We start from the raw sequence: 23,520 nt of genomic DNA on the forward strand, positions 1-23,520 counted from the left end.
TACCACCTTTCGGGAGGTTTTGAGCATTTTCTTTCGGGTTTGGTTTCATTTTGGTTTGGGTTTGGATTTTTTTTTTATTTATTTTTTTTTCTCTCAAACTGCCTGGCACCATCTGTACCAGCACCACGGCACGTTTCTGAGAAGGGAAAGGAAGAGGGAGATGGAGGTCCCTCCATTTAATATTGGTTTTAACTGTGAAGTTTTTTTACACAAATCAGCAAAGACCAAAGTTCCCGTGCCACAGCAGACTGCTACTCTGCTGTCTGACCCTTACACACAGCGTTTGAAATCAGCTTAATAGAAAATTATAATAGAACAAACAATGCATGTCTGCCATTTAATATACTAATGTCAGGAAATAATAATTTACACTAATTGTATCTACGTGTGAGCAATCAGTTCCGTTGTTTATGGTTTAAAAGTCCATTAAAGAAGGCTATGTATTGATACAATCTCCTTAATTCCAGGATTTACCTGAAGGCTATGGTAATATTCATACAGGTACAGAGACAGCAGGCAGATGCAGATGCACATTTGTAATTCCCTTTCATAAATAACAGTTTTATGAAACATACCAATGTGGTGTTTGAGTTACTTCCCAGGATCATACCTTATCTTCTATTTGAAATATACTAGAACACTTTTGGCCTCTATTGAAAATACAAAAAGATCTAACCTCAGAAAAAAGTGAGATATCCTACATTTATTTAAACCACATACGACACTGAAGAATCTTTTATCAAAGATGCAGGAGTACTTACCTTTCCTGATACACTATTCCTTTAAATGTCAGGATCCGAGAGAATTACCATGAAGCCTCCAGACGGCATGTGCTTTCCCCGACTGTCTCTTCTACTGTTTATCTGAGCTCAGAATCGGGCCCACAGAATTCAACAAAAGGCTTCAACAAGCATATTAACCCAAGCACCCCAGCACAGTGTTTCATACATAACGGGTAAAAAAATCAAGCATTTGAAATACAGTCAGCACAGAAGACGTCACAAACAAACGGTGTGCTTCCCATTTTAATTTGAACCAAAGGCTTCGAAAAGTCTTTACACTTCTGTGCAAATTGCCTGCCCTGTGTGCGCCGGCGTCCTTGCTGGGGTGCTGATAGCCTACGCGGGGCACCTACAGTCAACAGGATCTTTATTTTCACTACCCTGATGAATTCCCGGGAATCCCCCACGGAACAGCAGCATTCCTACGTGCCGGGCCGTAACACCAGTAATGACTGGATTCTGAGCGAATTCGAAAACTTTCCTCAACACACTTATTTCTGTTTTTCAGGCTATATTCAAAGCGATACTTTGGCATTGTTATGTGATTTTTGACAGGGTTACAGTAAATTCATCATGCTAAACTGAAATGTTTCTGGCAGATGTCTGCTCTGCAACAATCAAGCTATGTGTACAGTAAAACGTGACAACCACTGTGCTACTTCTGGTTGTAAAATTGTAATACTTTATTAATGCTAACTGGGAGCACCACTACACAGTATATTATTTATTTTTCCATTAGAAAATTTTTATTGCTAACAGTAGCTTTGGTACGTTACATGGAATTAAAAAGTTACAAATTTCATCTTGAGTCAAATGTTGTTATTGGTAAAAAGAAAATAAGTGTATCGGCTAATAAGAAAAAGTTTCTTTTTCAGCCCTTCAGATTTTTTTTCTTAGCCACTATCAAATTATTTTTTCAGACATTTCTAGTTTTCTTCCTGAAGGCTGCCTTGGAACAACAGATTTAGAATGCTATTTGGTGGGGAAAAAATCCTAAATCATTAAAGGGGAATACCGTAACTTTTCTGAAACTAAACATTACAAAACAGGACACAAAGAAGTAGGATTTATTTTGAAAGCAATGTAAACTATTCATATTTATGGAAGTCAAGCTTAAATCAGGAAATGGCTTGTTCCATGAGTAGTGGAATTAATTTTCATTTGTGGGATTTCAGTCTCTCAGCTTGATTCCCTTGCATTTAATAAAACGTGAACTTCAGCTGTAGTTTTTTTCACAATTAAACATTTTTAGTAAGCCTCCCTTCTGTGGATCCTCTGACAGTTTATAACAGCCAAGCAAACTCTGCAATTGCCCCCTCAGTAGGGTAAAAAGAGGCCCGTTCCCCTTCGTTTGTTTGCGTTTTTTTGAATTGCTCTCTTTTTCAGTTGCTTTAAATTTTTTGCTTTTATAAATTTTAATATTTTTAATAAAACCATTTTATTATTATAAAATATATTTCCTTTATAAAATTTATAATAATAAAAATTTAATTAAATAAACAGGTTTAAAAGTTACTAGCGGGGAACAAGAAAATGGCCAAACACACATGCAAGCATATACATCACAGTGGATTATTAAGCCCTTTTCTCTCTGGAAACAAGGCTAAGAAAAAGGAAAATTCACTTTGCCATTGGAGAATTCCCCATATGTCTCACAATACATTCTAACACACTACTCATGATTTCCATAGGGGTCAATTTTCATTTTATCATTTGACTCCCCAAGAACCTACAGAACTGGAGAAGCAGCCTGAGGGAAATAAATAAATAAATAAACCTAACGGTAGAGTTTGTGAGTTACAATTTCTCCTGGAGTAGGGGAATGCAAAACTATTGCTGAATCAATGTAACGCAGCATTTGTATTAACCTCTAACTAAGGAGCAGGGAAGTGAAATATGCAGTAAAGTCTCTACACACACCTGACCTTTCCACCTGCTCTGTAATTTCCTGCATTGCAACATGTGGAAGGATAGCATTAAAAAACAAACAAACAAACAAAAAACCAAAAAAAATCCAAACCCACAAGTCATTACCCACTTCTGGCTCTGTATTTTTGCTTTTTTAACATTTCAGAGTAGATTCGTAATGGTTATGATGAGCCTGCTGACAGCTCACAGCACACAAATCCCAGTGGTCTTTTGTTTAATACACTGGAATGCATTTTATCTTGTAAATTTTCCATAAACTTCTATATCATAGATGAACTTTCATGCTTTATTTCAGTGTGAGTGGACTATTCATCTTAACATTGCTGCTAATCCTCCTTTCACAGCCCATTTTATGAACTTTTTTATATTAAGTAAATTCACTTTTTATCTGTGATGTTTGTTTTACAGGTAATTCATCTAATTTAAAGTATTTTCTTAGGGACTTCAATTTAGCTCTGCCCTTGGAATTAACATTTAATGTGTTTTACATTTTTGCAATAGAAATTAATCTTTATTTGAATTACTAGTCCAGAACTATAACCTACATTCACCATATTTGAATGGCAGTATGGGAAACATCTGTGACCACCACATTATCCCAGGCAGCTGCTGTGAGAGAGGACGTACATCTTTGTGTTGTGGAGATCCTGCCCTAGCAATAAAAGCCCCACTTCAGCCCATTCAGTAGATTAGACATATATACCGGTACTTCTCATCCTCATGCTCCTACCAGTAAGGGTAAGGAAAGAAAAAAAACCAAACAAAACACCCTCCACCTAATAAAACACCAACCCACAGATATGTTGTAGAACCTTTTACAGGAAGACAGTCAAGAAACGACCCACCTTGCAGACCCAGAAGATGTGCCCCTGCTTTATCTGATGTATGTTACTTGCAAAGCGTGGGTCAGAAAACGTTACTTCCTCATTAAACAATGAAATCTCTGAACACAGGTGATAAACAGTACACAACAGTGCTACTTTTCTTCTGCATTAGAATATATAGAAACCTTATGCCAATAGAAGTTTTATGGAAAAAATTTCCTTCCATTCTTTTTAATGTTTGACAAAAGTAAGAATTCTACAAACCTCATTCAAGTGATTAAAATAATTACTGCCTATAGACAACAAAGGCATGGGGTATTATTGCACCACCTCATCTAACCTCGCTAATATTAAAGGTAATAAAATTCCATCCAGTTCAACATTTATTAATATTGTATATATATTTTCTCTATATATGCTATATATATTTGCATGTACGCAGATATACACACAGTCTTTTTAAGGGTAAGCGTATCTTTCAGAAACACATTCAGTTGTGAACTAAGGCTATAGGGAGGTGAGTAAACAAATGCTGGGTTTGGTACTTCTGCTCATTACTATATTCACAATTACATTCAGGTAAGAAATTGGACATCAATTTTTGTTTGGCTTGAGATTTTCGCTCTTTCTGCATCTCTCCGGTAGAATAAGGAAAGCTTCAGAACACCGTAATTTGTGCCCAGTACAGTGTGAAGAAGTCACATCTCAGTCTTCTGCTGGATAAACTTGAGTAGAACACCTGTGAAATTCTCTCTTTTTAAAGTGATTTTATGTCTCTAAGTCATTTCAGTGTCTCTGGTTTGGACTATTTCTGTTTATCAAAGCACGAAGGTCAGGAAGCAGTGTTCTGAAACCGATTTCCGAAGGACACACTCTTCCCTGCTTCCACTCACTGCATTACCCGTTTAAAATTCAAATGTCACCATGAAAAGCCACAGCATTTCAACTGAAAACCATTGTTCAGTACCTTCTTCATCATGAGCCTCAAGTCTTTTCAAAGTATTTTAAATTAATCCTTTTTCTAAAAAGCCTATTTCCTTTCATTTTCATAGGCTAGAAAAACATTTTCTCAGAAGAGGTCCACCCTACCACATCCAGATTGCTCTAAATAAGCACCTGGTAATAAGGTACGTATTTAATTTACTGTTTCATCAACTATTCATTCATCTACAAATTCTACTAGAAGTGCTTCCAGATCATTGATGAAAATGTTGAACAGTGGCAGGCACAGTACCAATTGCTGCAGAACCTCTATAAAATCACCCTTTTAACAATGATTTCATTTGACAACTACTGTTTGAGACCTAACAGTTACTCCGTTTCAGTCTACATCATCTGCACATATTAAAGTATAATCCTGCAAATCAGGATGTCATATAAGGCCTAAGTCAAATCTGTTAAGAACTCAAGAACTCAAGTATATTATGGCTACACAATCATTTTTTATCAGCCAAACTTTTATTCTCATCAGTGAGTATTAATTGATAAGTATTTCCTGTAAAACTATATTGACATGCATTAGTATTTTTTCCGTAATTCAATTTGTCATTATTTCCAGATCAAGCTTCCAATGATCTTCCCTGAGAATAAAATGAGCTTTCCCCAAATTCCAATTAACATTTTTGAACATGGAAAAGTACTAAGGTAGCATCAACCCTTTGAAATGCAATTTGTTTATGTTAAAATCCACTCTTGCCTAAGGTCTTAAAATCATATTCTAAGGCTACCACAAAGTTGCAGCTAAGTTTAATAAGCAAAACACCACTCTTCAGTAGCAGGGGTTTTTTCATAGATAAATATGTACTTAATTATTTTTGCAAAATTATTATTATAATCAGAGAGCAATGAGAACCAATAGAACTGGACAAAAAGTTTTAGAGAAAACAGAGTATGCTGGCTAGTGAACAGTGGTGAAATGCTAAGAAGGTAAAAATGAGAGGGAGCAAAAATACAGAAGTAACAAATAGAGATAATTTTCTCTGTTTGTTTGCTAAGACATTACTTGCAGGCCTCCACCCTGGAAATTTTAGAAAATGCGCAACAAATCCCATGAAAATCTTTTAGGTGTTTATGTAGAAGATCATGATTTTGATTCTTTGGACCGTTTCCTTTACAGAAGTTAAGGTGCAACTGAAATACTGCCAACTTTCACGTCATAGAAATTCATGCACGTTATAGTCATTAATACATTTCTTACCTCAATATACCATCCACCACCTATGTTTCTCACCAGCAATGTCTCTTCACAAATCATTCCCTCAGTCTTGTGATACTTTGATACGGGAAGCACAGCTCACACAGTCTGTCATGCCTGAAACGAATGTCGTCCTGAACAGGTTGAAGAGACTGGACTGGATTTCTTTGGACTACGTAAAAGAAAATGGGGCAGGAGTACCCAAACTATATGAAAGGTTAATATATGAAAGGTTATAACACAAGAATGGTGATTGTTCTACACATCCACTGGGAACAGAACATGGATACATCAGTCTTACTTGCGGAAACAAAAATAAGATTAAATTGGAAGTTAGAAAAGCTTTCTATCTGTAAGACTACTGTAGCACTAGTGTCGACTGTCTCTTAGAGTGTCCAAATTTCCCATCCTCAGAGGTTTTCAAGAACATGTTTTTAGACACTCTTTCGGTTTAGACTGATGAACTAGAAGTTCTCCAGAAGTTCCTTCCAACCATTTACTTCTACATGTTTCCACAGTATTTATGTGTATATTTTGGTATTAGTATCTTTTAGTATTAAGCTTCATTTATACAAATGATTCTGCAAAGTAATTTCCAGCAACAGTTTAAGATTACTCAGAAACACAGTATATTTTTGTGCTTTCCAAACAATGTGAGTTTCTAAACAATGTGTGAGATAGAAATTCAGTATGATACGGTCTTTTTTCATTTACATGTACTTACACTACAAAAATATTACACTTCTGCTTTCAGATGCTATAAAAATTACTATCAGCTTTAAAAGGATGTGAAACATGTAAAGTATCATTTTAACACCAAAAAGTACATTTTCACCACAGGTTTTTGTAACAAGACTTGCATATGCGATACACGGAACAATTTAAAAATCATTTTGATGCATTATGAATCACCTGTAAAAAAATAAATAAGTGAAGACATTCTCAATTTTGGTAAATATTTATAGAGCCAAACAATATGAAGTATATGTAACAATCAAATTTCTAGTGAAAATGTGTGCAAGTAGGTTTATTTTGAAAGGAAAATTCCTACTCTCAGTGTCATACCCAATTAAATTCTCCAGGTAATGACCCCATTTGCATAGAAAGCTGAACCCACAAGTGGGAATTTTAATGGGCACACCACCTGAGTACATTAATTGAGAGTGACACTACTTGAACTAGTTTTGTGCTTACCCCACTGAAAATTCTACTCATATTATTTTTAATGTCAAGCTACAAGTCAAATTTCAAGATGATGGATTTGTTCTTTTTTAAGCACTGAATTTGAATAAAAGAAAGCTTTAATTCTTTTATGCATTGCATAGCTTTAACTAATCTGTAGTTCTGATTCTCACCATTGCTTCAATTTTTCAGTGATTGGAATTTAATTTTATTCATTAATTTGTGAATAATTAGAAGAAAATAATGCCTTCAGCAGCTAAATTGCTTTTGGATTGCTGTTTAATGTACTTTTGCCAGAATATGTGTTGCACTTAAGCAAAATAGTTTACTAAAATGTAATTGTGTAAATAAGTCTGATGATTTTTTCTGAAGAAACAAGACTGAATATAAAACTTCAGTCATGGATACCTTAATTTTCTTAAAATTAACCCCACGAAAGCTTGGTAGTTGCAACGCAACTGATTACTGATGCAGAGACAGCAGCTGTCAACAGTTGTGGAACCCTTGCACTGTGTTTCCCCTTCATCCTTCACACGATACTTGTAATGACCTTGAAGTTATTGTGGATTCTAAACCACTGCTGTTAGCCTACATTAAATATGTAATCAAGGTGTCTCCTCCTCCCATGAAGAAACAGACAAACGGAGTTGCATTTCCTAGGGAGCAAAGCAAACCCATGTTGTTTAATACTTTTTTTTCCCCAGCTTGTTCTTATTAGTCTTCGGTAACTGAAAGTAGCACAGCATCTAAAAATTAGCACAGATATGCTGCTGTAAAATGTATTAATTTTAAACTAATGTACTAGTCTTATTCTTGTGAGTAGAACTATTTTGAAGATTGCCAGTTTGCAAGACGGCAGAGTTCAGCTCGACAGAACTTTCAGTTCTTTATTTCAACAAGCAAGACAGAATCAATAAATTTTGAACTGCATGTATTTAAATATAGAACACTGTGGAGCTACAATTACTTAGATATATTCCAAAGTTCCAAAGATATCAGTTTCACAAGTCTGTCTGACTAGGAGCTGCGTGTAGCAGTGAACACAGAAAAGATGAAGAAATAACTTACAATGTAACATACATCCTGGTTATTGTCCTAGATCTACATAATAAAAACCCTTTCTGTTCTCTTTGAACAACAACAACAAAAAATATTAAAAAAAACCCCACCCACCCAACAAAACAAATCACCTTGTGATAAATCTAAAGAAATAAAGGTAGGTGCTGTGGAAAAGGATTGTAATGTGAAACACATACAAGCTGGACTACAGCACATTCACAGTGTGGTCACTTTGGGCAACTTGGAGATGAGACAAATTGCAGAAGCCTGCACCACTGATTGAAGAGGAATTGTACAGTGCTTGGGCACCAATTACATACCCTACTGAGACGATATAAAGAGCCTCAATTACAGTGGAGTATTTTGTCAGTTAAAACAGCATATGCATATAAGACTAAAAATTAGTAAGATACTATTCGAGGTAAAAAAAGTATTACACAATCTTTCATCTAATATCCCATTTTTATGAGTATTGAATGGTAACATACTAACAATTGCTGTAATACACATACATAAAGGAGACAAACAGGATTGTATGCAGTGTTTCACTAAATTAAGTTTTAAGTGAGGTGAACTGATATGCTAAAAAACACAGAGATTAAGATCACCTAATCAAACTCAACAACTGCTTGTTTTGCAGAACGGGAATTCAGAGAAATTTCTCTCTTTCCAACTACAATAGAAATAGCCCATCATATCAAAGACTTCTAAAGAAGAGAAAGGCCACCCTTTTTGTCACTAGCACCAAATCACTGGTAAACAGCATAAGCAAGTGCTCATGAGAAGGTTTAATCCTGTACAATCAATCAACTTCACATTCGAGTATACTGAGCACAGGGAACAAGTGCATCATGGAAGTGGGCGCAGGGTATAGATGCCAAAACCGAGTTAAGGTCCTCGTACTCTCTTTGGAAGTGCTAAGAACTGTCAGAAGACTTAGAAGGTAGGAAACCATGTATGATTAGTGCCTGTAGGATTCTAGAGCTACTACTCTCACCTTCAAAACTATCAGATGTCTTCCAACACATGGTGTAGGTACTCACATATAAGACAAAGAGAGGGACAGAGAGAAGACAGCATGAGATATTTCTCTAACCTTTCATCTAATTTGGGGGCCAAGAGTAAGATTTCACGTATATGGTTCATTCTGTGATTCATTCTATGATAACATCTGCTGCCTTTCAGAAAGTTACAAGACTGCTGACAAAAGAGGCGTTACTGTGGAAATACATCAGTTGGCATTGCTTTCTGAGAACATACATCAAATATTGCGATTGTTAAGACAATTATTATTTTTTTTTTAAAAAGTGTGAAAAGTTCAGAAATAGTTCATTTAGGAGATTGTGAAAACAATGATTCACCAAACTCAACAAACAGTTCTTAACATGAGTACCATGGCTGAAACAGTCATTATTCAATCCAAAATCTCCCAAATGTTCCTGATTCTTCTTCACAGAAGTCATTTCTTTCTAGAAATATGTTATGCATATTGACTAGAACATCCATAATAAGTCTCAAATGGTGCTATTTGTCTATGAATTTATCAGTTATCTTATAGAAAGTATTATTTTGGCACACAATCTCAATGGCAAGACTTCATGGTACACACTCAAGCACGATTACTGTCAGTTTTAACATCTTACCTCTGTAACATCCAGAGAAGACAAATCAGAATCTTTTTTTAGATTCTCTAAAGGCCCATGTATACACAGATATGGTAGAATGTTCAATAAATTTAAAACAGACATAGAAACATTAGTGCACAAGACTGTAGACATGCCGTTTCTGCAGTTCTGAAGCAGCCTATACATGTTCACACTCAGCTTAAGCCAACAAGAAAAAAATCTTTTCTTAAATCACAGTTGAAACAGTCTGTGTTTAAACTGTTTTTAAAAACATAGCTTACTTTAAAATAGTGGTACTGTGTCTAAGCCTTCATTTCATAGGCCACATAAGCCATTAGACCTTAATATGTCTACTGCAATACTATGAACCAACTACACCCTTGTTCAACTTGTTTTCAGTAAACTGAATACTATTGCTGCAGATGTATTAAAATACTTTTCATTTTGATCAAATTTAATCATCACTGCAATTTCACCTTATTAACACAACTTCACTAAGGAATGAATTTGCCCTCTTAACGATGAACGCTTGTACTGTTGGAGATTCATACTAGCACAGCTTCCAGTGCCTGAGCTGGTTTAGCTCCACCTGTAAAACAACTCAGGTAACTGGCTCACCCTCCGTGCAACTCACCTGAAGGGCAAACCCTTCAGGAAGCATTATAACAGGGAAAAAAAATCACAAATAAGATATGAAATTATCATATGGAAGAGTAACAGGGCAAGACTAGAAGAAGAAGATATCCCAAAACTTCAAAATAAAGATCTTTATTTCAAAATAGTGTTTGAGAATAGCACATCCAGTTGATATAAAATACAAACAGCAAGTTACCATTTTTTCAAATGGGCCAGTTTGCAGAACTATATAGTGAAACACTGTACAAGTTCACAAGAACTATTATAAAATAGACGGTTAAGTTCTCATGTTTTAATTCTATTTAAACTATATTTTCACATTTGACTCCTAATTCTGCTTGTTTTAATTACACAAGGTGCTTACAAGATTGCCTATAGAGTGAAAATTATAAAACAGAATTTAAGACTATAAATATAGAAAGGAATTCCTTAAACTACATAATATTCTCTGCCACAAAGATACATTTTACAGAAGTGCTAATATGTCTATGACAAACAGTAGCAGATTACATTTAAATGTCAAACAAATCACACAGTTTATATTTTTTTTCAATTTTCTGTCATACTTCTAATCACTGTGAGGTTTAATAAACACTGTTTTCACTTCCTAGTATTTCACAAATGAAGTGGGAAAAGAAATAATATATCTGCATATGTGTGCGAAAGAGAGTCTGTACACATACGCATATATGCATGAACAAAGTTCTTGTAATTATCGTTTGGATTTTAACAGTACTGGAAGTAAACAATAGTAAATACGTTTCCCAGGTTTTCATAATTTCAATACATCAAAAAAACCTCTGAGTTCCTGTAACTAGAAACAAGGTTTTGTGTAGAGCAAACTGTAAAGATAAACTCTTACACAGAAAAAGGACTCCCTAGATTAGTATTTTCTGTTTTAAAAAATTATACCATCCTGTGGCAGAAGTGATTTTTACTAACATCCAGTACTCACTAAAAGCTTGTTATGCAAATGTGCAGTTTTCCAAGCACACAACTGGAACAGCTCCGGCAGGGCACGGATATTGGGGCAGGACAGTAGACTGAAGTCCTCTTCCCCACCCCCAAAACCACAATCAGACAAGACACAGCCATAATTCACCTCTCCATGACCACAAGGACATGAGGAAGGACAGCTCATGGTGCTGCCTAGCCCCAGAGAGCACGTCCCCACCACCACAGTGTCAACCATAGACCTGCAATGGGCAAAGCACCGTCTAGACTTTTTCCAAGGTGCAGAGTCCCAGTGCTCACTGTGATGCCCCCAATTTCCCCAGAGGCATTATGCCTTACAAAGGCAAAATGCCTCCAGGCACTGCCACTCAACCAAGGCACCTCTTCCCCCTTCCCAATGTGGTTCAGACTTTTAGGAGTCATAATTGAGCCCCATGGGCCTGATTCTGAGCTCAGGGAATTTATCAGTTTAACTATATGATTCCTTATTAGCCTGCCTATTACCATAATATCTTTGTGCTCTCTAGCTGGAGCTAAACCAATGGAAAATTCTGACATTAATGGAAACGCACTTAGATTATGCAACACAGATCTGAATCTGGCCCAATATATAGAAAAAAAATAATCCCATGATAAGAATCTATTATTGTAGTAACTATCAGAAAACAGGTAAGAAACCCTCTGAGTAAATCTGCATTGCATCAGAATACACCACAATACTGCAGATGTTAAGGCAAAACATAACACCTCCCAGCTCCCTAGTATAGTTGAGGATTCAGCTATATTACCTTCAGTGATAACTTGCAGTAGTAGGCACTACTAGTCAGTGTTCACAGGGAGAAGCTTTGGTTAATATCAGACCATTTGTTGACTTAGCTTCACACTCCTATGATCTTTAGCTTGTCACATTTGCATAAACTGAATTCACTACAGCGGAAAGAGACATTTATGGTCAATTCATGCAACAGAAATATGCTATTGGCTATTGATGACTCTTGTAACAAGGTCTAAATTTACAAGATCCAACAATCTACAGTTGGGAAATCTGGAGTGTAGATAGGAAAGTTTAAGTATGTGAGATCAAGATGTGTAGGCGGTTTACACAGAAAAAGCTAGAGACACTGAGGGGAGAAACTAGCAGATGGTAAAGAAAATGGGTACCATTATTCCCTAAATCTGGGAATGCCATAAACCTCTAGATGTGTTAGACCAAATTCATTTAACAATTACAATGACAAAGAGAGATATTTCTCAGAAAACCTTTATGGGATTTTGGGAAGAAGTTGCTCACCAGATCCTAACTCTATTTTTCAAACATTTTAAATCCCAATCCTTTTATTTTTAAAGGATATAATACTTTTTAAATGTCCTTTTTTTACACAGTTATTTAAAAATAACACTTCAACAGTATTAGAGAACAAACATTTTAGCGTTTGCTTTTTACATTCATGACAGAATTCCCTGATTGAGTCAGTTTTAATTTGGACTTTATGCCCTGTTTAAATTCTGCCATCCTCTGTGGATCTTTCTCACACAGTGAAGAAATAAATACTAAGTTATGTGACACTGGCCCTAAAGCCACAAAAACTGACATGGCCACTTAATGTTCAGGTTCAGATTATTGAGTTAACTCCTGATAATTTCCTTTTTATAGCCAAATTTTGAAGATTAGCCTATTAGTTAATCTGTTAGTCTAAGGATATATTACATGTCTACAGGTATTTCCAAAGTCTCTTTCTAAGAAGAAGCATTTCAAGTAATATTAGTACTGAAGTAAAATATGAGTTCTCCATTCTGTCTTGACTGGTAACAATGCAACCTTGGTATTCTAGTCCACAGAAAAAGTTGCATTGACTATAGTTTGCCAGGTCTTCCCATAGTATCAATAATGACAAGGGAAAATACCAGGAATCTCTCTCAAACCAATGAGATATTCAGAACAAAAGAAATATTCCCAACGTGACCACTGTAGGAAAACCAACAGTAGATTCCTGATGCTGACTTTTGAATTAAGTTTAAAATAACAGAGCAAAGTTGCTTTTAACCCAAAGAGATTGAAATAAAGCCATTTTGCTCTTCAGAACACCTGTAAAGACATGGTATGCATTGAGGCATTTGAGCATTTAAACACTGAAGTAGGTAAAGGCAAATACTTAAGTCTTTGCTCTGCAGTCTCTCCTCTGACCCAAACCTGTCATTCAATTCAAATGGCAATTTTGCTCTCGTACAGCCTGTGGTACAAGGCCTGTAATTTGGTTTCAATAAAATCTTCCATTTGCAACGCCAAAAGGAAGCAGGAATGTAGCTTGAGTTTCACATACAAAACTATACAATTTGTGTTAGAATACAGATTTGAGGATTGCTTTAAAAAAAAATATTTATATATAGGGAATTAACAGTGCAATACCATTTGGTTGTGTGAAAATCTTACCTTTTCTTTCTTCAAATGTACTTAAAGAAAAGCTCTCCAGTTTTAAAGAGAATAAAATAAAAAGGGATAAATATTTCATGATGGGAAGCAGATCCCACAGCATTCCATGCAGATCTCCAAGCAATCTGAAGATTCACAACATGCGTCCATTATGCCACAGTCCATGTCACATGGGCAGTTACAGTCATCCCCCATCTCGTCCCCACAGCAACAGCAACAGGCCTCCGATGTGCAGATGCCACAGGATGCTTGTCCCAGAACAATGTTACAGAGGGTGAGAAACTCACAAAACAAGCAAGCCAGGATACAGTGAACACAGCAATCTTCATACATACCCGTTCAGTAGCATGTCGTGTATGAACAAACAAAACAAGCAAAAAAAAAAAAAAAAAAAAAAAAGAAAAGAAAAAAGGACTAATTAATATGTTATTCTAAATCCAGATATATCACAATGCCAAATAAGTAGCTGAAAGACTGATTCAGTATAAACATAATCTAACACCACAAAGAACATGTTTTTCATCTTCAAGGTCACTTTTGCAGCCTAACTTGTCTCCAATTTTGTATTGGTTTTGACGCAAGTTTCCTTTCACAACTTCATGCAAATCTCAAGTACTAAACATCCACTTAGATCCATTTCTCCAACCATTTATTATGCAAAACATCCATATCTATCATCTTCAGTCATAACTTCTTCCAGCAGGCTCAGAAAGTTATTAAAGAAAATAAAAATAAAATAAATCAGCTTATAAAGGAAACTACCTAAAATTATTTCCAGCCCCTCCCAATGCATCTTGCCCTTCTGAATCTGTTTTGTTGGCTTGTTACTTATGAAGAAAAATAAGGGAGTTGCCGAATTTTTGCTTTCTTTATACTTTTAAGCAGACCTTAAAACCAGCATAACAGCATGTTATATGTATTTCTGTATTTTCAACAGTATATAAAACATTCAGTCAAAACATGGATTTTTCTATTGCTTCTCCATAGAAGTATCTTGGCAATCCTTTTAATGTGCTACTTTAATCTTCAACAGAGTTCATAACTACACCTGAACATCAATACCCATCTCTCATAAATATTGCTTAATTACACCTAGATAATTGAAGTGTCCCTCAAACTGTCTGCAAAAAACACGGCATCTAAAGAGGAAATACATGGAATAACTTCAAACAATTAATGCATCCACAAGACGAAACAGGAAAACACAGGCTGGAACTAAGTATGTGCCAGTGAAAAAGAGACTGCAGTAGTGAAGGATATAATCATGTGTTTTCACCCTCCTCCCACAGTAAGCACATAACATGTAGAACCTTATATGTATAAACATCCTTAATTTGTACCTGGCAGTGAACAGTCATCCAGAAAGAAAATGAGAACTTAGAAATATAGGGAATGTTCAGCGCAGAGAATTATTTTTCTTTCCTAGCCTCAGCTTTCATTCTTCTTTTTATTGCTTGCAAGCCTTGAACTTTAGGCACAGACAGTTGAAGACTGGGAAAATGTTCTGGGGAAAATATCCCGCACCATCTCATCCTTTCCCTGTCCCTACAATCTAACACCGGTATCTGCTATGAGAAGCCGGTAGGAGAGACAGGATATTGAGCTATACAGGCACATATAGGCAATTGGTCTGATCATTTACAGACATTATGTTCTTACAGTTCACAGGCTGCAGACTTGTTATCACAGGGGAAAGCTTGCAATTACTTGCAACAGTAATACGATTACCAGCCCTCCTAAACATAGTTATAAATGTAAAAAATGATGCAGCAACCATGGCAAGTATCTGGATTGATGCAAAATACTTCTAACATCGCAGGAACTTTGACTGCAGGATAGTTTAGCGATGGCTTCACATGGGCAAGCATGGATACCTTCAGCAATGCAGCGACAGAGGCTCAGACCTGCAAAATGTGTCCCAAGCAGCAAAGTAACCACCTGAGCTCTTGGCCCACCCTAAACATCACTCTGCTGGGGACTGTCTTCTCCTACTTACTACTCAGTTCCAAACTTAGCCTGGGAATGTCTGTACTGCAACGTGGTCACAGTCACAATATACATAATGAACACTTATGCCCAAAGGAAAAAATGGAAATATCAGGAAAAGCAAGAAGGAAAAAAGCACCCCAACCTCAAAAACTCCCTGCTACTGTGCAGGAAGCGAAACTGAAAGGAAACCACAGGTAAGGCTGAGCTGGGTTTAAAGAAAGTTGTTACTTGTATAAAAAGGCTCCTTTTCCCAAAGAAGTGCTGTCGCTAAATAAATGACCTTCATAGAAAATGCAGAAGGGATGTGAAATAAAGCTGGGGAGTATCAGTTCACTGAAGAGGACCAAAGCCAGACCGATAGCGATTAATTAGCTAGTTGTCATGGAGATGGTGTTAAATTTGTTCAGGTACAATCTCCTTTCAGATTTTCTTTTAATATGAAGGAAAAAGATAAAGAAGCCAAGAGTTCTATCTAAGAAGCCTTCACATTTAAGAAACTGAGGGTTTTACTGTTTTGTATCTTTAAAACACAGCTGAAAGAAGCTAATACCATAACAATTTTTGTTCTACAAATGTTTTTTTTTAAACATAATACCATAATAAAACTTTATGTGTATCAGTATTGAAAATAAGATGCCAAACAAATCTTGCCTGCTTCATGCAGGGTTATGTAAAATTGCAGGGAGAGAAATAAACGTTATCAGAAATTATAATATACATATTTATTGATGGGCAAGAGACAGAGTTCATAGGTTAAACAAAAGGGACTGCACTCAGAAAGCACCTTCTGGACGCACAAAAGAACTTGTCCCTCCTAATCTAAAAACCACACAAAATCAATACTTACAAGAGTCTGTGTTGATTTAAATAAAGGTATTTCAAAGGTTAAAGCTACCAAAAATCGTCCGAGACAGAAATTTCGGCCATTAGTGCTACAATGGAAACACTGTGGAGGGTCTGTCTTTCTCTTCTTCAGCGACTGGAACACTAAAAGGATTTACTTACCTACTGTCTATTTTTATTTTCTTCTCCCCAGATTGCAAAACTAATTTTCCATTCAGAAAATCTTCCTATAACAATTGTACTTCACCTATGCAAACACTTAACATAAAGCAGAGATACCCTTTACTGGTCTCTTTATTCTTGCAAGAACTCATTTGTACAATGAACATAAACTTTGATCCACATTTCAAGGACAAACCTGAAATAACCATGCTTTTATATTCTTCATGTTATTGACTTTTAATAGCTATCCAGGTAGCAATTATTTAACACATGACAAAGCATGCTGTTACCTAGTCCTGCCTAACTTGCTGAATTCAGAATCATGACTCTAAAGGTCTGTAATACAATGATAAAATGAGTGGAAGAATAATTTCTTCCATGTATGACTCCTACTTCTTAGTGTCTTATCAACAGATATCAATAAGATAATTATAAGGAAAAGATACAGTCACAGTAGTTTTTTTGTAATAATAACAAACCTACAGACTACAGGAAACTCACATATTCGTCTCTAGTACCCATATTCCTACAGCAACCTGCCAGTTCCATAGAAAAAATTCTACAGCTAAGCCCCACTTCCTTTGGCTGCTGTTGCAGGGTGTCATCACCAGTGGAATCCAGCCAGGAAGAAGACACTATATAAAGCTCACTCCAAATGAGATGACCTCAGGTTTTTCATTACCATGTTGGAGACCACTAAAATGTATTTCACTGCTTGCACAAGACCCTCTAATAATTCTTTCCTGCTTCCAAGACCAAAGAGACTATTTTAAATTACAGATTATTTAATAATTTCAAAACTATTTAAACATGTTAAGAATAAAGACTATACTTAACTTCCACTCTTTGACCTTACCACTTCACAATCCTAATAGTTTTTGCAGATGAGTGAGCAGTGGAACACATTAATCCAGCTGGAACTAAAAATTTATATATCTGGGAAGAATTGGGGAAAAAAAAGTAAATTTTATGATCTTCATGTCTGACAGCATGTTTTCTGGAAACTCTGAATGTATTTTTGTTTTTCTGATAAAAAAATGATATAGTAATATCAGTTATGACATTGTATTACTGTAAAGAGGTGCTAGCTTAAAATGCTCTATTTCTTTACACTCTTTTTTTAAAATTTGAGAATTGGAGGTTTTCTCATTCTTCTTTTCCCATTAGATACGCTAACGCAACTAAGAATTAGTAGTGTGCCTTTACCAAGGACCAAACTCCACCTGCCTTGATGTCCATGATGCAGTACTGTTGATAAATGGTTAACTCCCAGGCTTCTTGGCATTTAAGTTTTCATTAAATACTTTCACTGAAGAAGAAGAAATTCATCTATGTCTCATTATGTAAGTCCACCATTAATGAAGATAAGCTTTTCCTTAGGACTTACACACCATACCACACAGATCTCCAATTTTCACGGGCTTTCAATTCTTCTATTACACCTTCCTCTAATCAATGGAGAAATGCTGCACTACAGCACTATATAAAAATAAGGATGTGGGGTGTCAAAACGTACAGAGGTATACTTCATACACACATACACCCCGCCCCCCCAAACAGTAGATCTGCCTTAGTTCCTTTATCAAATGCGTTTGATTTCATCAAAGCACAATATCACATTTATTGACTAGGACCCAAGCTGCCAAAAGCTGTAAGTTAATGGCATAAATTACAATAGGCTTGGTCTGTAGGCAGTGATAGTATATTTTATTAGACCAACTCGCAGCTGGGTAAAAAAAAATAGTAAAATCTTTCAGACATTCAAGCTTATCTTCAATTATCCTTTCATTTTGCCTGGGATGAAAGTTAGAAAGGGCCATCCCATGCAGCATTTTTAAATAATGATGTAAGTAAAGCTGTTTCCTTAGTTCTTTGGCACATCCCCAAAAGTTACAGTTTTGTTAGGTAACTTCATCAAAAATGTTAAACAATGCCAAGGCAAACAGAAACCCAAGCAACTCGTCCAAGTTTTTGCTGCTTATATCATACACACACACCAAGCTACTTTGTGCTGAATTAACTAAACAGTGTATACCGTACATGTAACATCTAATATTCCTGGGTTATAAACGTTACCACAGACAACATCCAGACAAGAAATAGTCTAAAATCCCTTAAAACTGTTTACACACTGTTCTTCAAAGCCCAGAGAGCCCCACTCTATACCTTATAGAGGTATACAGTGTGCACACCATTTTTTATTTCTAAAATCTCTGCATATAGATGTTACACTGATATCCAATTCCTTTTAAGTACTGAAATATGTATTTTTTTAAAATTTATTTCAATTTCCCTTTTATCATCTCTTCATTTTTACGAAAAGGTGCGGCTGCACTTAACAAACACTTTTAAGAGAACTATCGACCATCTACACTGTACAAGAGATGCAGAAGTCAAACTGAAAAATGTACAGAGGAACACATGTGCATGCTGATCTGTGCTGCTTTTGTAACGTCTGACACTAACCTGTCACCAACTGACCCATTAAGCTCTCATACCAAGCAGGCAGGTCACATATGATAAAAGGTTTTCACGTCTGCAATGGGAAATAAGCTCACTTACAGGATGGTGACCTTGGTCAGCCTCTTCATAACTATATTCACCGAGTTCAGACAACTCAAACCAAATCTCTAGGCACTCTGCTGTCTCGCAGAGAGAATTAAAAAGGGCAAAACTGCAATCAAAGTGGCAGCTGAGGTCCTCAGTGGGGGTTTACTCCAGGCCCCTGCAGAGACCTGAACAGAAGCCCCAGCAGGAGCTACAGGCGTCCCGCAGTCCGGCAGCGTGGGGCCAGCCCTGGCAGGGATGAACACGCCGATGGCAGAGAAAGCCCCCAGCCAGAGTGGCACAGCCAGCCAGCAGCAAAACACCCTGGCACAAGTTTCTTAAAGGTGTGCATTGCACAGAGGTGGGGCATCAGCCTACCGAGCAGCGGCATGCATGCCATCACACCACCGCTCCTGCAATGTATGGGGCTCGTGTGCAGACTCTGCTACCCACCCCCTTCTAGAAAACTCACTGCACCCAGGAAAATGCTAAAAGATAAATAAGAAATGCAGAAAGAACCAAATGACACACTGCATGTAGTATAGTTATCTCTAGATAATAGAGCTACATTTATTTAGACTGGGAAAATATAGTTACAAAGCACAGTATACATAGTATTTCAGATTATTTTTTTTTAAATAGAATACTTTTTTTTTTTTTTAATTTTAAAATAGAAAACTATCACCTGTATTGATCAAGAAAATAAAAATGTTGACTGAACAGACACATTGCACTGCAAAACACATGGAAACTTTCATCAAAGCTTATTTTCTAAACTCTCAATACAGGTATAACCTCAGGAGTAAAATGATCCAGTTCAAACATACAGATGTACTAAAAAATGTGCCAATATCTAAGGCTTTCTCAGACTATTAAGCTTTCATTGCCATTGCTCATCACTGCAAATACTGAGACTACTTAGGTGCTAGCTAGACCATGGCCTTATAAAATGGATTTTGCAGGAAGACTTTTTTTTTCATTGGCCCTGTGTTCCACTCAATTCTCTTACACAACATGCAAACCACCTCCCAAGACTTCTATGCAAACAAAAATATAAACCATGCTTAAACACAGCACTCTTCAAAATGCCTTCTTCAAAATCACAGGTTTGACCACATGACTGTTATTTGCCTACTGCCTGAGTAACAACTGTGCTCTGATACAACCTTGTCTAACAGAAAACCGCTTTGTGTTCAGACACAAATCCACTTTGCATCAATTTCTAAAAGGTAACAGTGGAAATTTAGACCCGAGTAGAGGGATTTGCAAGACACCAAGTAGCTGCCTAGATGTTATTTGATGCTTTGGGATAGATTTCAGAAGTGCACGTCTGTTTAAAAAAAAACACAAAGAAAGAGAGAGAAGAGATGGCCAGTAGATATTTCTACAATGACTATTCATGGTGTAACGCACGCTCATACCAAATCTCAATCCAATGACAGAACAGTATATAAAAGAAAGCTTATTGCTGCTCTTGTGGCACTCAAGAGGGAAAAAAAACCCAAGGCCCCTCCCCCCCCAAATCCTATTCAAAATAATATGCCCAAACAGAAAGTTGACTGAAAGCTATTTTTCAGTTTATACAAAATTATATAAACCAAAGTAAGATGCTCCTACTTCAGAGGTCTGTGACTCTGCTAAGAGAACCACTCACTACCTTCCACATATACGCACCTAGCGGTTCTTAAGACCCTTGCTTAACACAAAGGTTATTCAGTGGACTTCCTTTGTCTTCAGTTAAGCCATCAATATCACTTAGGATACTCTAATAAACTAACGTAGCCAGCAGCATGAGTTAAATAGTGCCCACCAACCTGATGCTTGGATTCAACAACTTGAACAGATGAAGTTGCACTATACTACAAAGGAGGAAAAAAGTTTCTTTCAAATACACCCTGAAATGTTGAACTTTAAACACTGGATGTTAAAAACCGCCACACACTGGGTGAGATTGTTCACTGCATCTCTAAGCTCAGTAGCAGAAGATACACAGTCCAGAACGCTGAGGAAGGTTGCTTCAGGTCTTGCTCCTGGAAGAGCATGTAACTTTACATCTGGCAGCGAGCCGGCACTGCCTGTCCTTCCCCAAAGCCTCGCCCCCATGCTGCAGGCTTTCTTTACCTACCTCACTCCTGCATCTAGCCTCACTCACTTCCTAAGACCTATCTCGAAAAAAATCTTTGGAAAGAAGATGCTTTCCAGTGCCTCTCTGGTTTCAAGACCCTGGGATGGAATAATGTAGAGATTGCACTGTATATACGGGAGGCAGGCTCATGATCACCACAGTTTAACATGCTACAATTTCCAGGTGAATACAGCAATTGTGTATGCTCTCAGCCTTTCGTGAATATGTGAAGTACCGCCCTAAACTCAAATTCTCACAAGTTACTGGAGCTGTGGGAACTATCCTGACAAACACAACAACTTGTGCAGTCACAGAAGCTTGACCAGAAGTGAGCACTCAGTTTCAAAACTGAACTGAAACCTGCATTCCCTCTCTCCATCATTAACTTTTTATAAATTATTGCTTTGATTAAAAAAAATACTAATATCAAGCTTCATAATTTTGGTAGGAAAACTTGGTTTGGTTTTTACAAAGTAATTAGTGCCTACTTCATTTTGCCCTATCTGCCCCCTTAATTAAATTCCTCTTCCAGCCCTCCCAGTGCCCAGTTTCCTCGTCCCCTTCCTCCTCAAACCTTGCATATGTCATTACCTTCCACTGCTCTGGTACACCTATGTACCCATTCAGGTACCCGTTTTTCTTCATTTGCTACCATCTAGATTTACTGTTCAGCAGCCTCACTGCTGCCCCCCTTAGACCTCCCCCCCCTCTTTAAGTTGCTCTGGACAGGTACCACTGCTTCCAAACCCAGCAGTTACTGCCCTCCTTTTACTCACTTCCAATTGCCTCTTCAGGTTTCTAAGGTGTTTCTCTGTACTACACATAACAGGTGCAAGAGAGTGACAATTCTCTTTGCTAGCGGTCTACTGACCAGAGTTTTGGAAGAATCGTGACACCTTTGACATCAATAATTTAAAATATTATAATTTATTTGAATAATAATAATAATAAAAAATATTATTCCCAATATGCACTGAAACCCATCCAGTCCTGTTGAAAAATATTTAGAACTTTAACAGTTTTTAAAAACTGCTTTTTAAAGGAGGCACTCCTACTATTTCTTAACTCCTTTGGTTTTTTGTAGTGTAAGTTATGGAGCTGAGTAAGATTTCTTCAGGGACAATATGGATTAATAATAGATGCAGAGGAAGAGCGGAGCTGGTGAGTGCGCTCACACCCTCCTAAGCCTCACTGGATGTGAAAGTGTTTCTAAACAGCATATTCTGGAATGCTGACATGACTCCATACACTACAGGCTCATTTAAAAAGCCAGTTTTTAAAGCTTTTATACTACTGCTACCAAAATGTCTGTTACATTTAAAGCACTTCCTATGTAACTTCAGTTCCAAAAGCTTACAAGATGTGATTGACAGCGCAAGAGCAGCTTGCAGCTGGAACAATTAATAAAAGAGTTAACTAAGATGGGGGGATTTTGGTGGGGCGGGACACTGCGAGGCTTTACAGCTTGCATTAGAGCGGTTTAGTCAGGAGCAGTACTGAGCTTCATGGGAAGATGTGCTGTCCTGGGTAATATAATACTGAACTTCATTTGGCTTACTGGTATAGACAATGAAGTTTGCAGTATCTGAAGCAGCACGCTGCATTTGCTAACCTTTTGAATAAGCATGATCCCATGACACCACCATTAAGTGGTAAGCCCGTATGTCCCTTGATTCTCTCCTGCTTCAAGGTCTACCAAGCTTTCTGTTCTGTCAATAAAGATGTTCTAGAGCAAAATAACTACCAGACCTGGACTTATTTTGCATTACAAGTATGTGTGGTGCTCCAGAAATATTTACATCTTGTCTTTTAAGAAGAAACAAGAATACATCTTTTGGGAGGGAATAAGAAAAGGTGAAAAATATTTGCTCTTTCTTTTCTATAGTCTACACTCAGCTTGATGACTGGAATTTTCACTTTTGTTCCTTCTGAGGACATAATCTATTTCTTTTCTCTGGCCACTTCAATTAAAATGAGTTATTCTCCCGACGGGCAATAGAGCACACCACTCATGGTAGGAGACAAGGCAGATGAAGTAAGAATACACAGCATGTATTTTCAGGTTAGAAAAAAAAAAGAAGCAGCTATAAATTAGATTACAAAATCCAATGTCATATATAAAGAATAGGAAAATGAAAGTGAATTGGAATATCTGAAAGCATACAAGTTTACTTGTATTTCTTTCTACTAAAATTATCTTGATATTCTAGTAAATTGAAGTAGCTGAGTTAATTTGGG

The 23,520-nt window shown here is 36.8% G+C and overlaps 1 protein-coding gene across 6 annotated transcripts in view; it reads right to left on the reverse strand.

Moving 5' to 3' along the window:
* Nucleotides 1–10,347: 10,347 nt before the first annotated feature.
* MDFIC (MyoD family inhibitor domain containing) overlaps nt 10,348–23,520 on the reverse strand; it is a 53,741-nt gene continuing 40,568 nt past the window's right edge. For all 6 annotated transcript variants that reach the window (XM_013303299.3, XM_005242505.4, XM_055807092.1 and 3 more), the window contains one exon: nt 10,348–13,939. In XM_013303299.3, the coding sequence (XP_013158753.1) occupies nt 13,692–13,939 (248 nt within the window). In that variant the 3' untranslated portion in view covers nt 10,348–13,691. The remainder of the gene's footprint in view (nt 13,940–23,520) is intronic.

This window comes from Falco peregrinus, chromosome 6 (assembly GCF_023634155.1).
Source record: "Falco peregrinus isolate bFalPer1 chromosome 6, bFalPer1.pri, whole genome shotgun sequence".
NCBI lineage: Eukaryota > Metazoa > Chordata > Aves > Falconiformes > Falconidae > Falco > Falco peregrinus.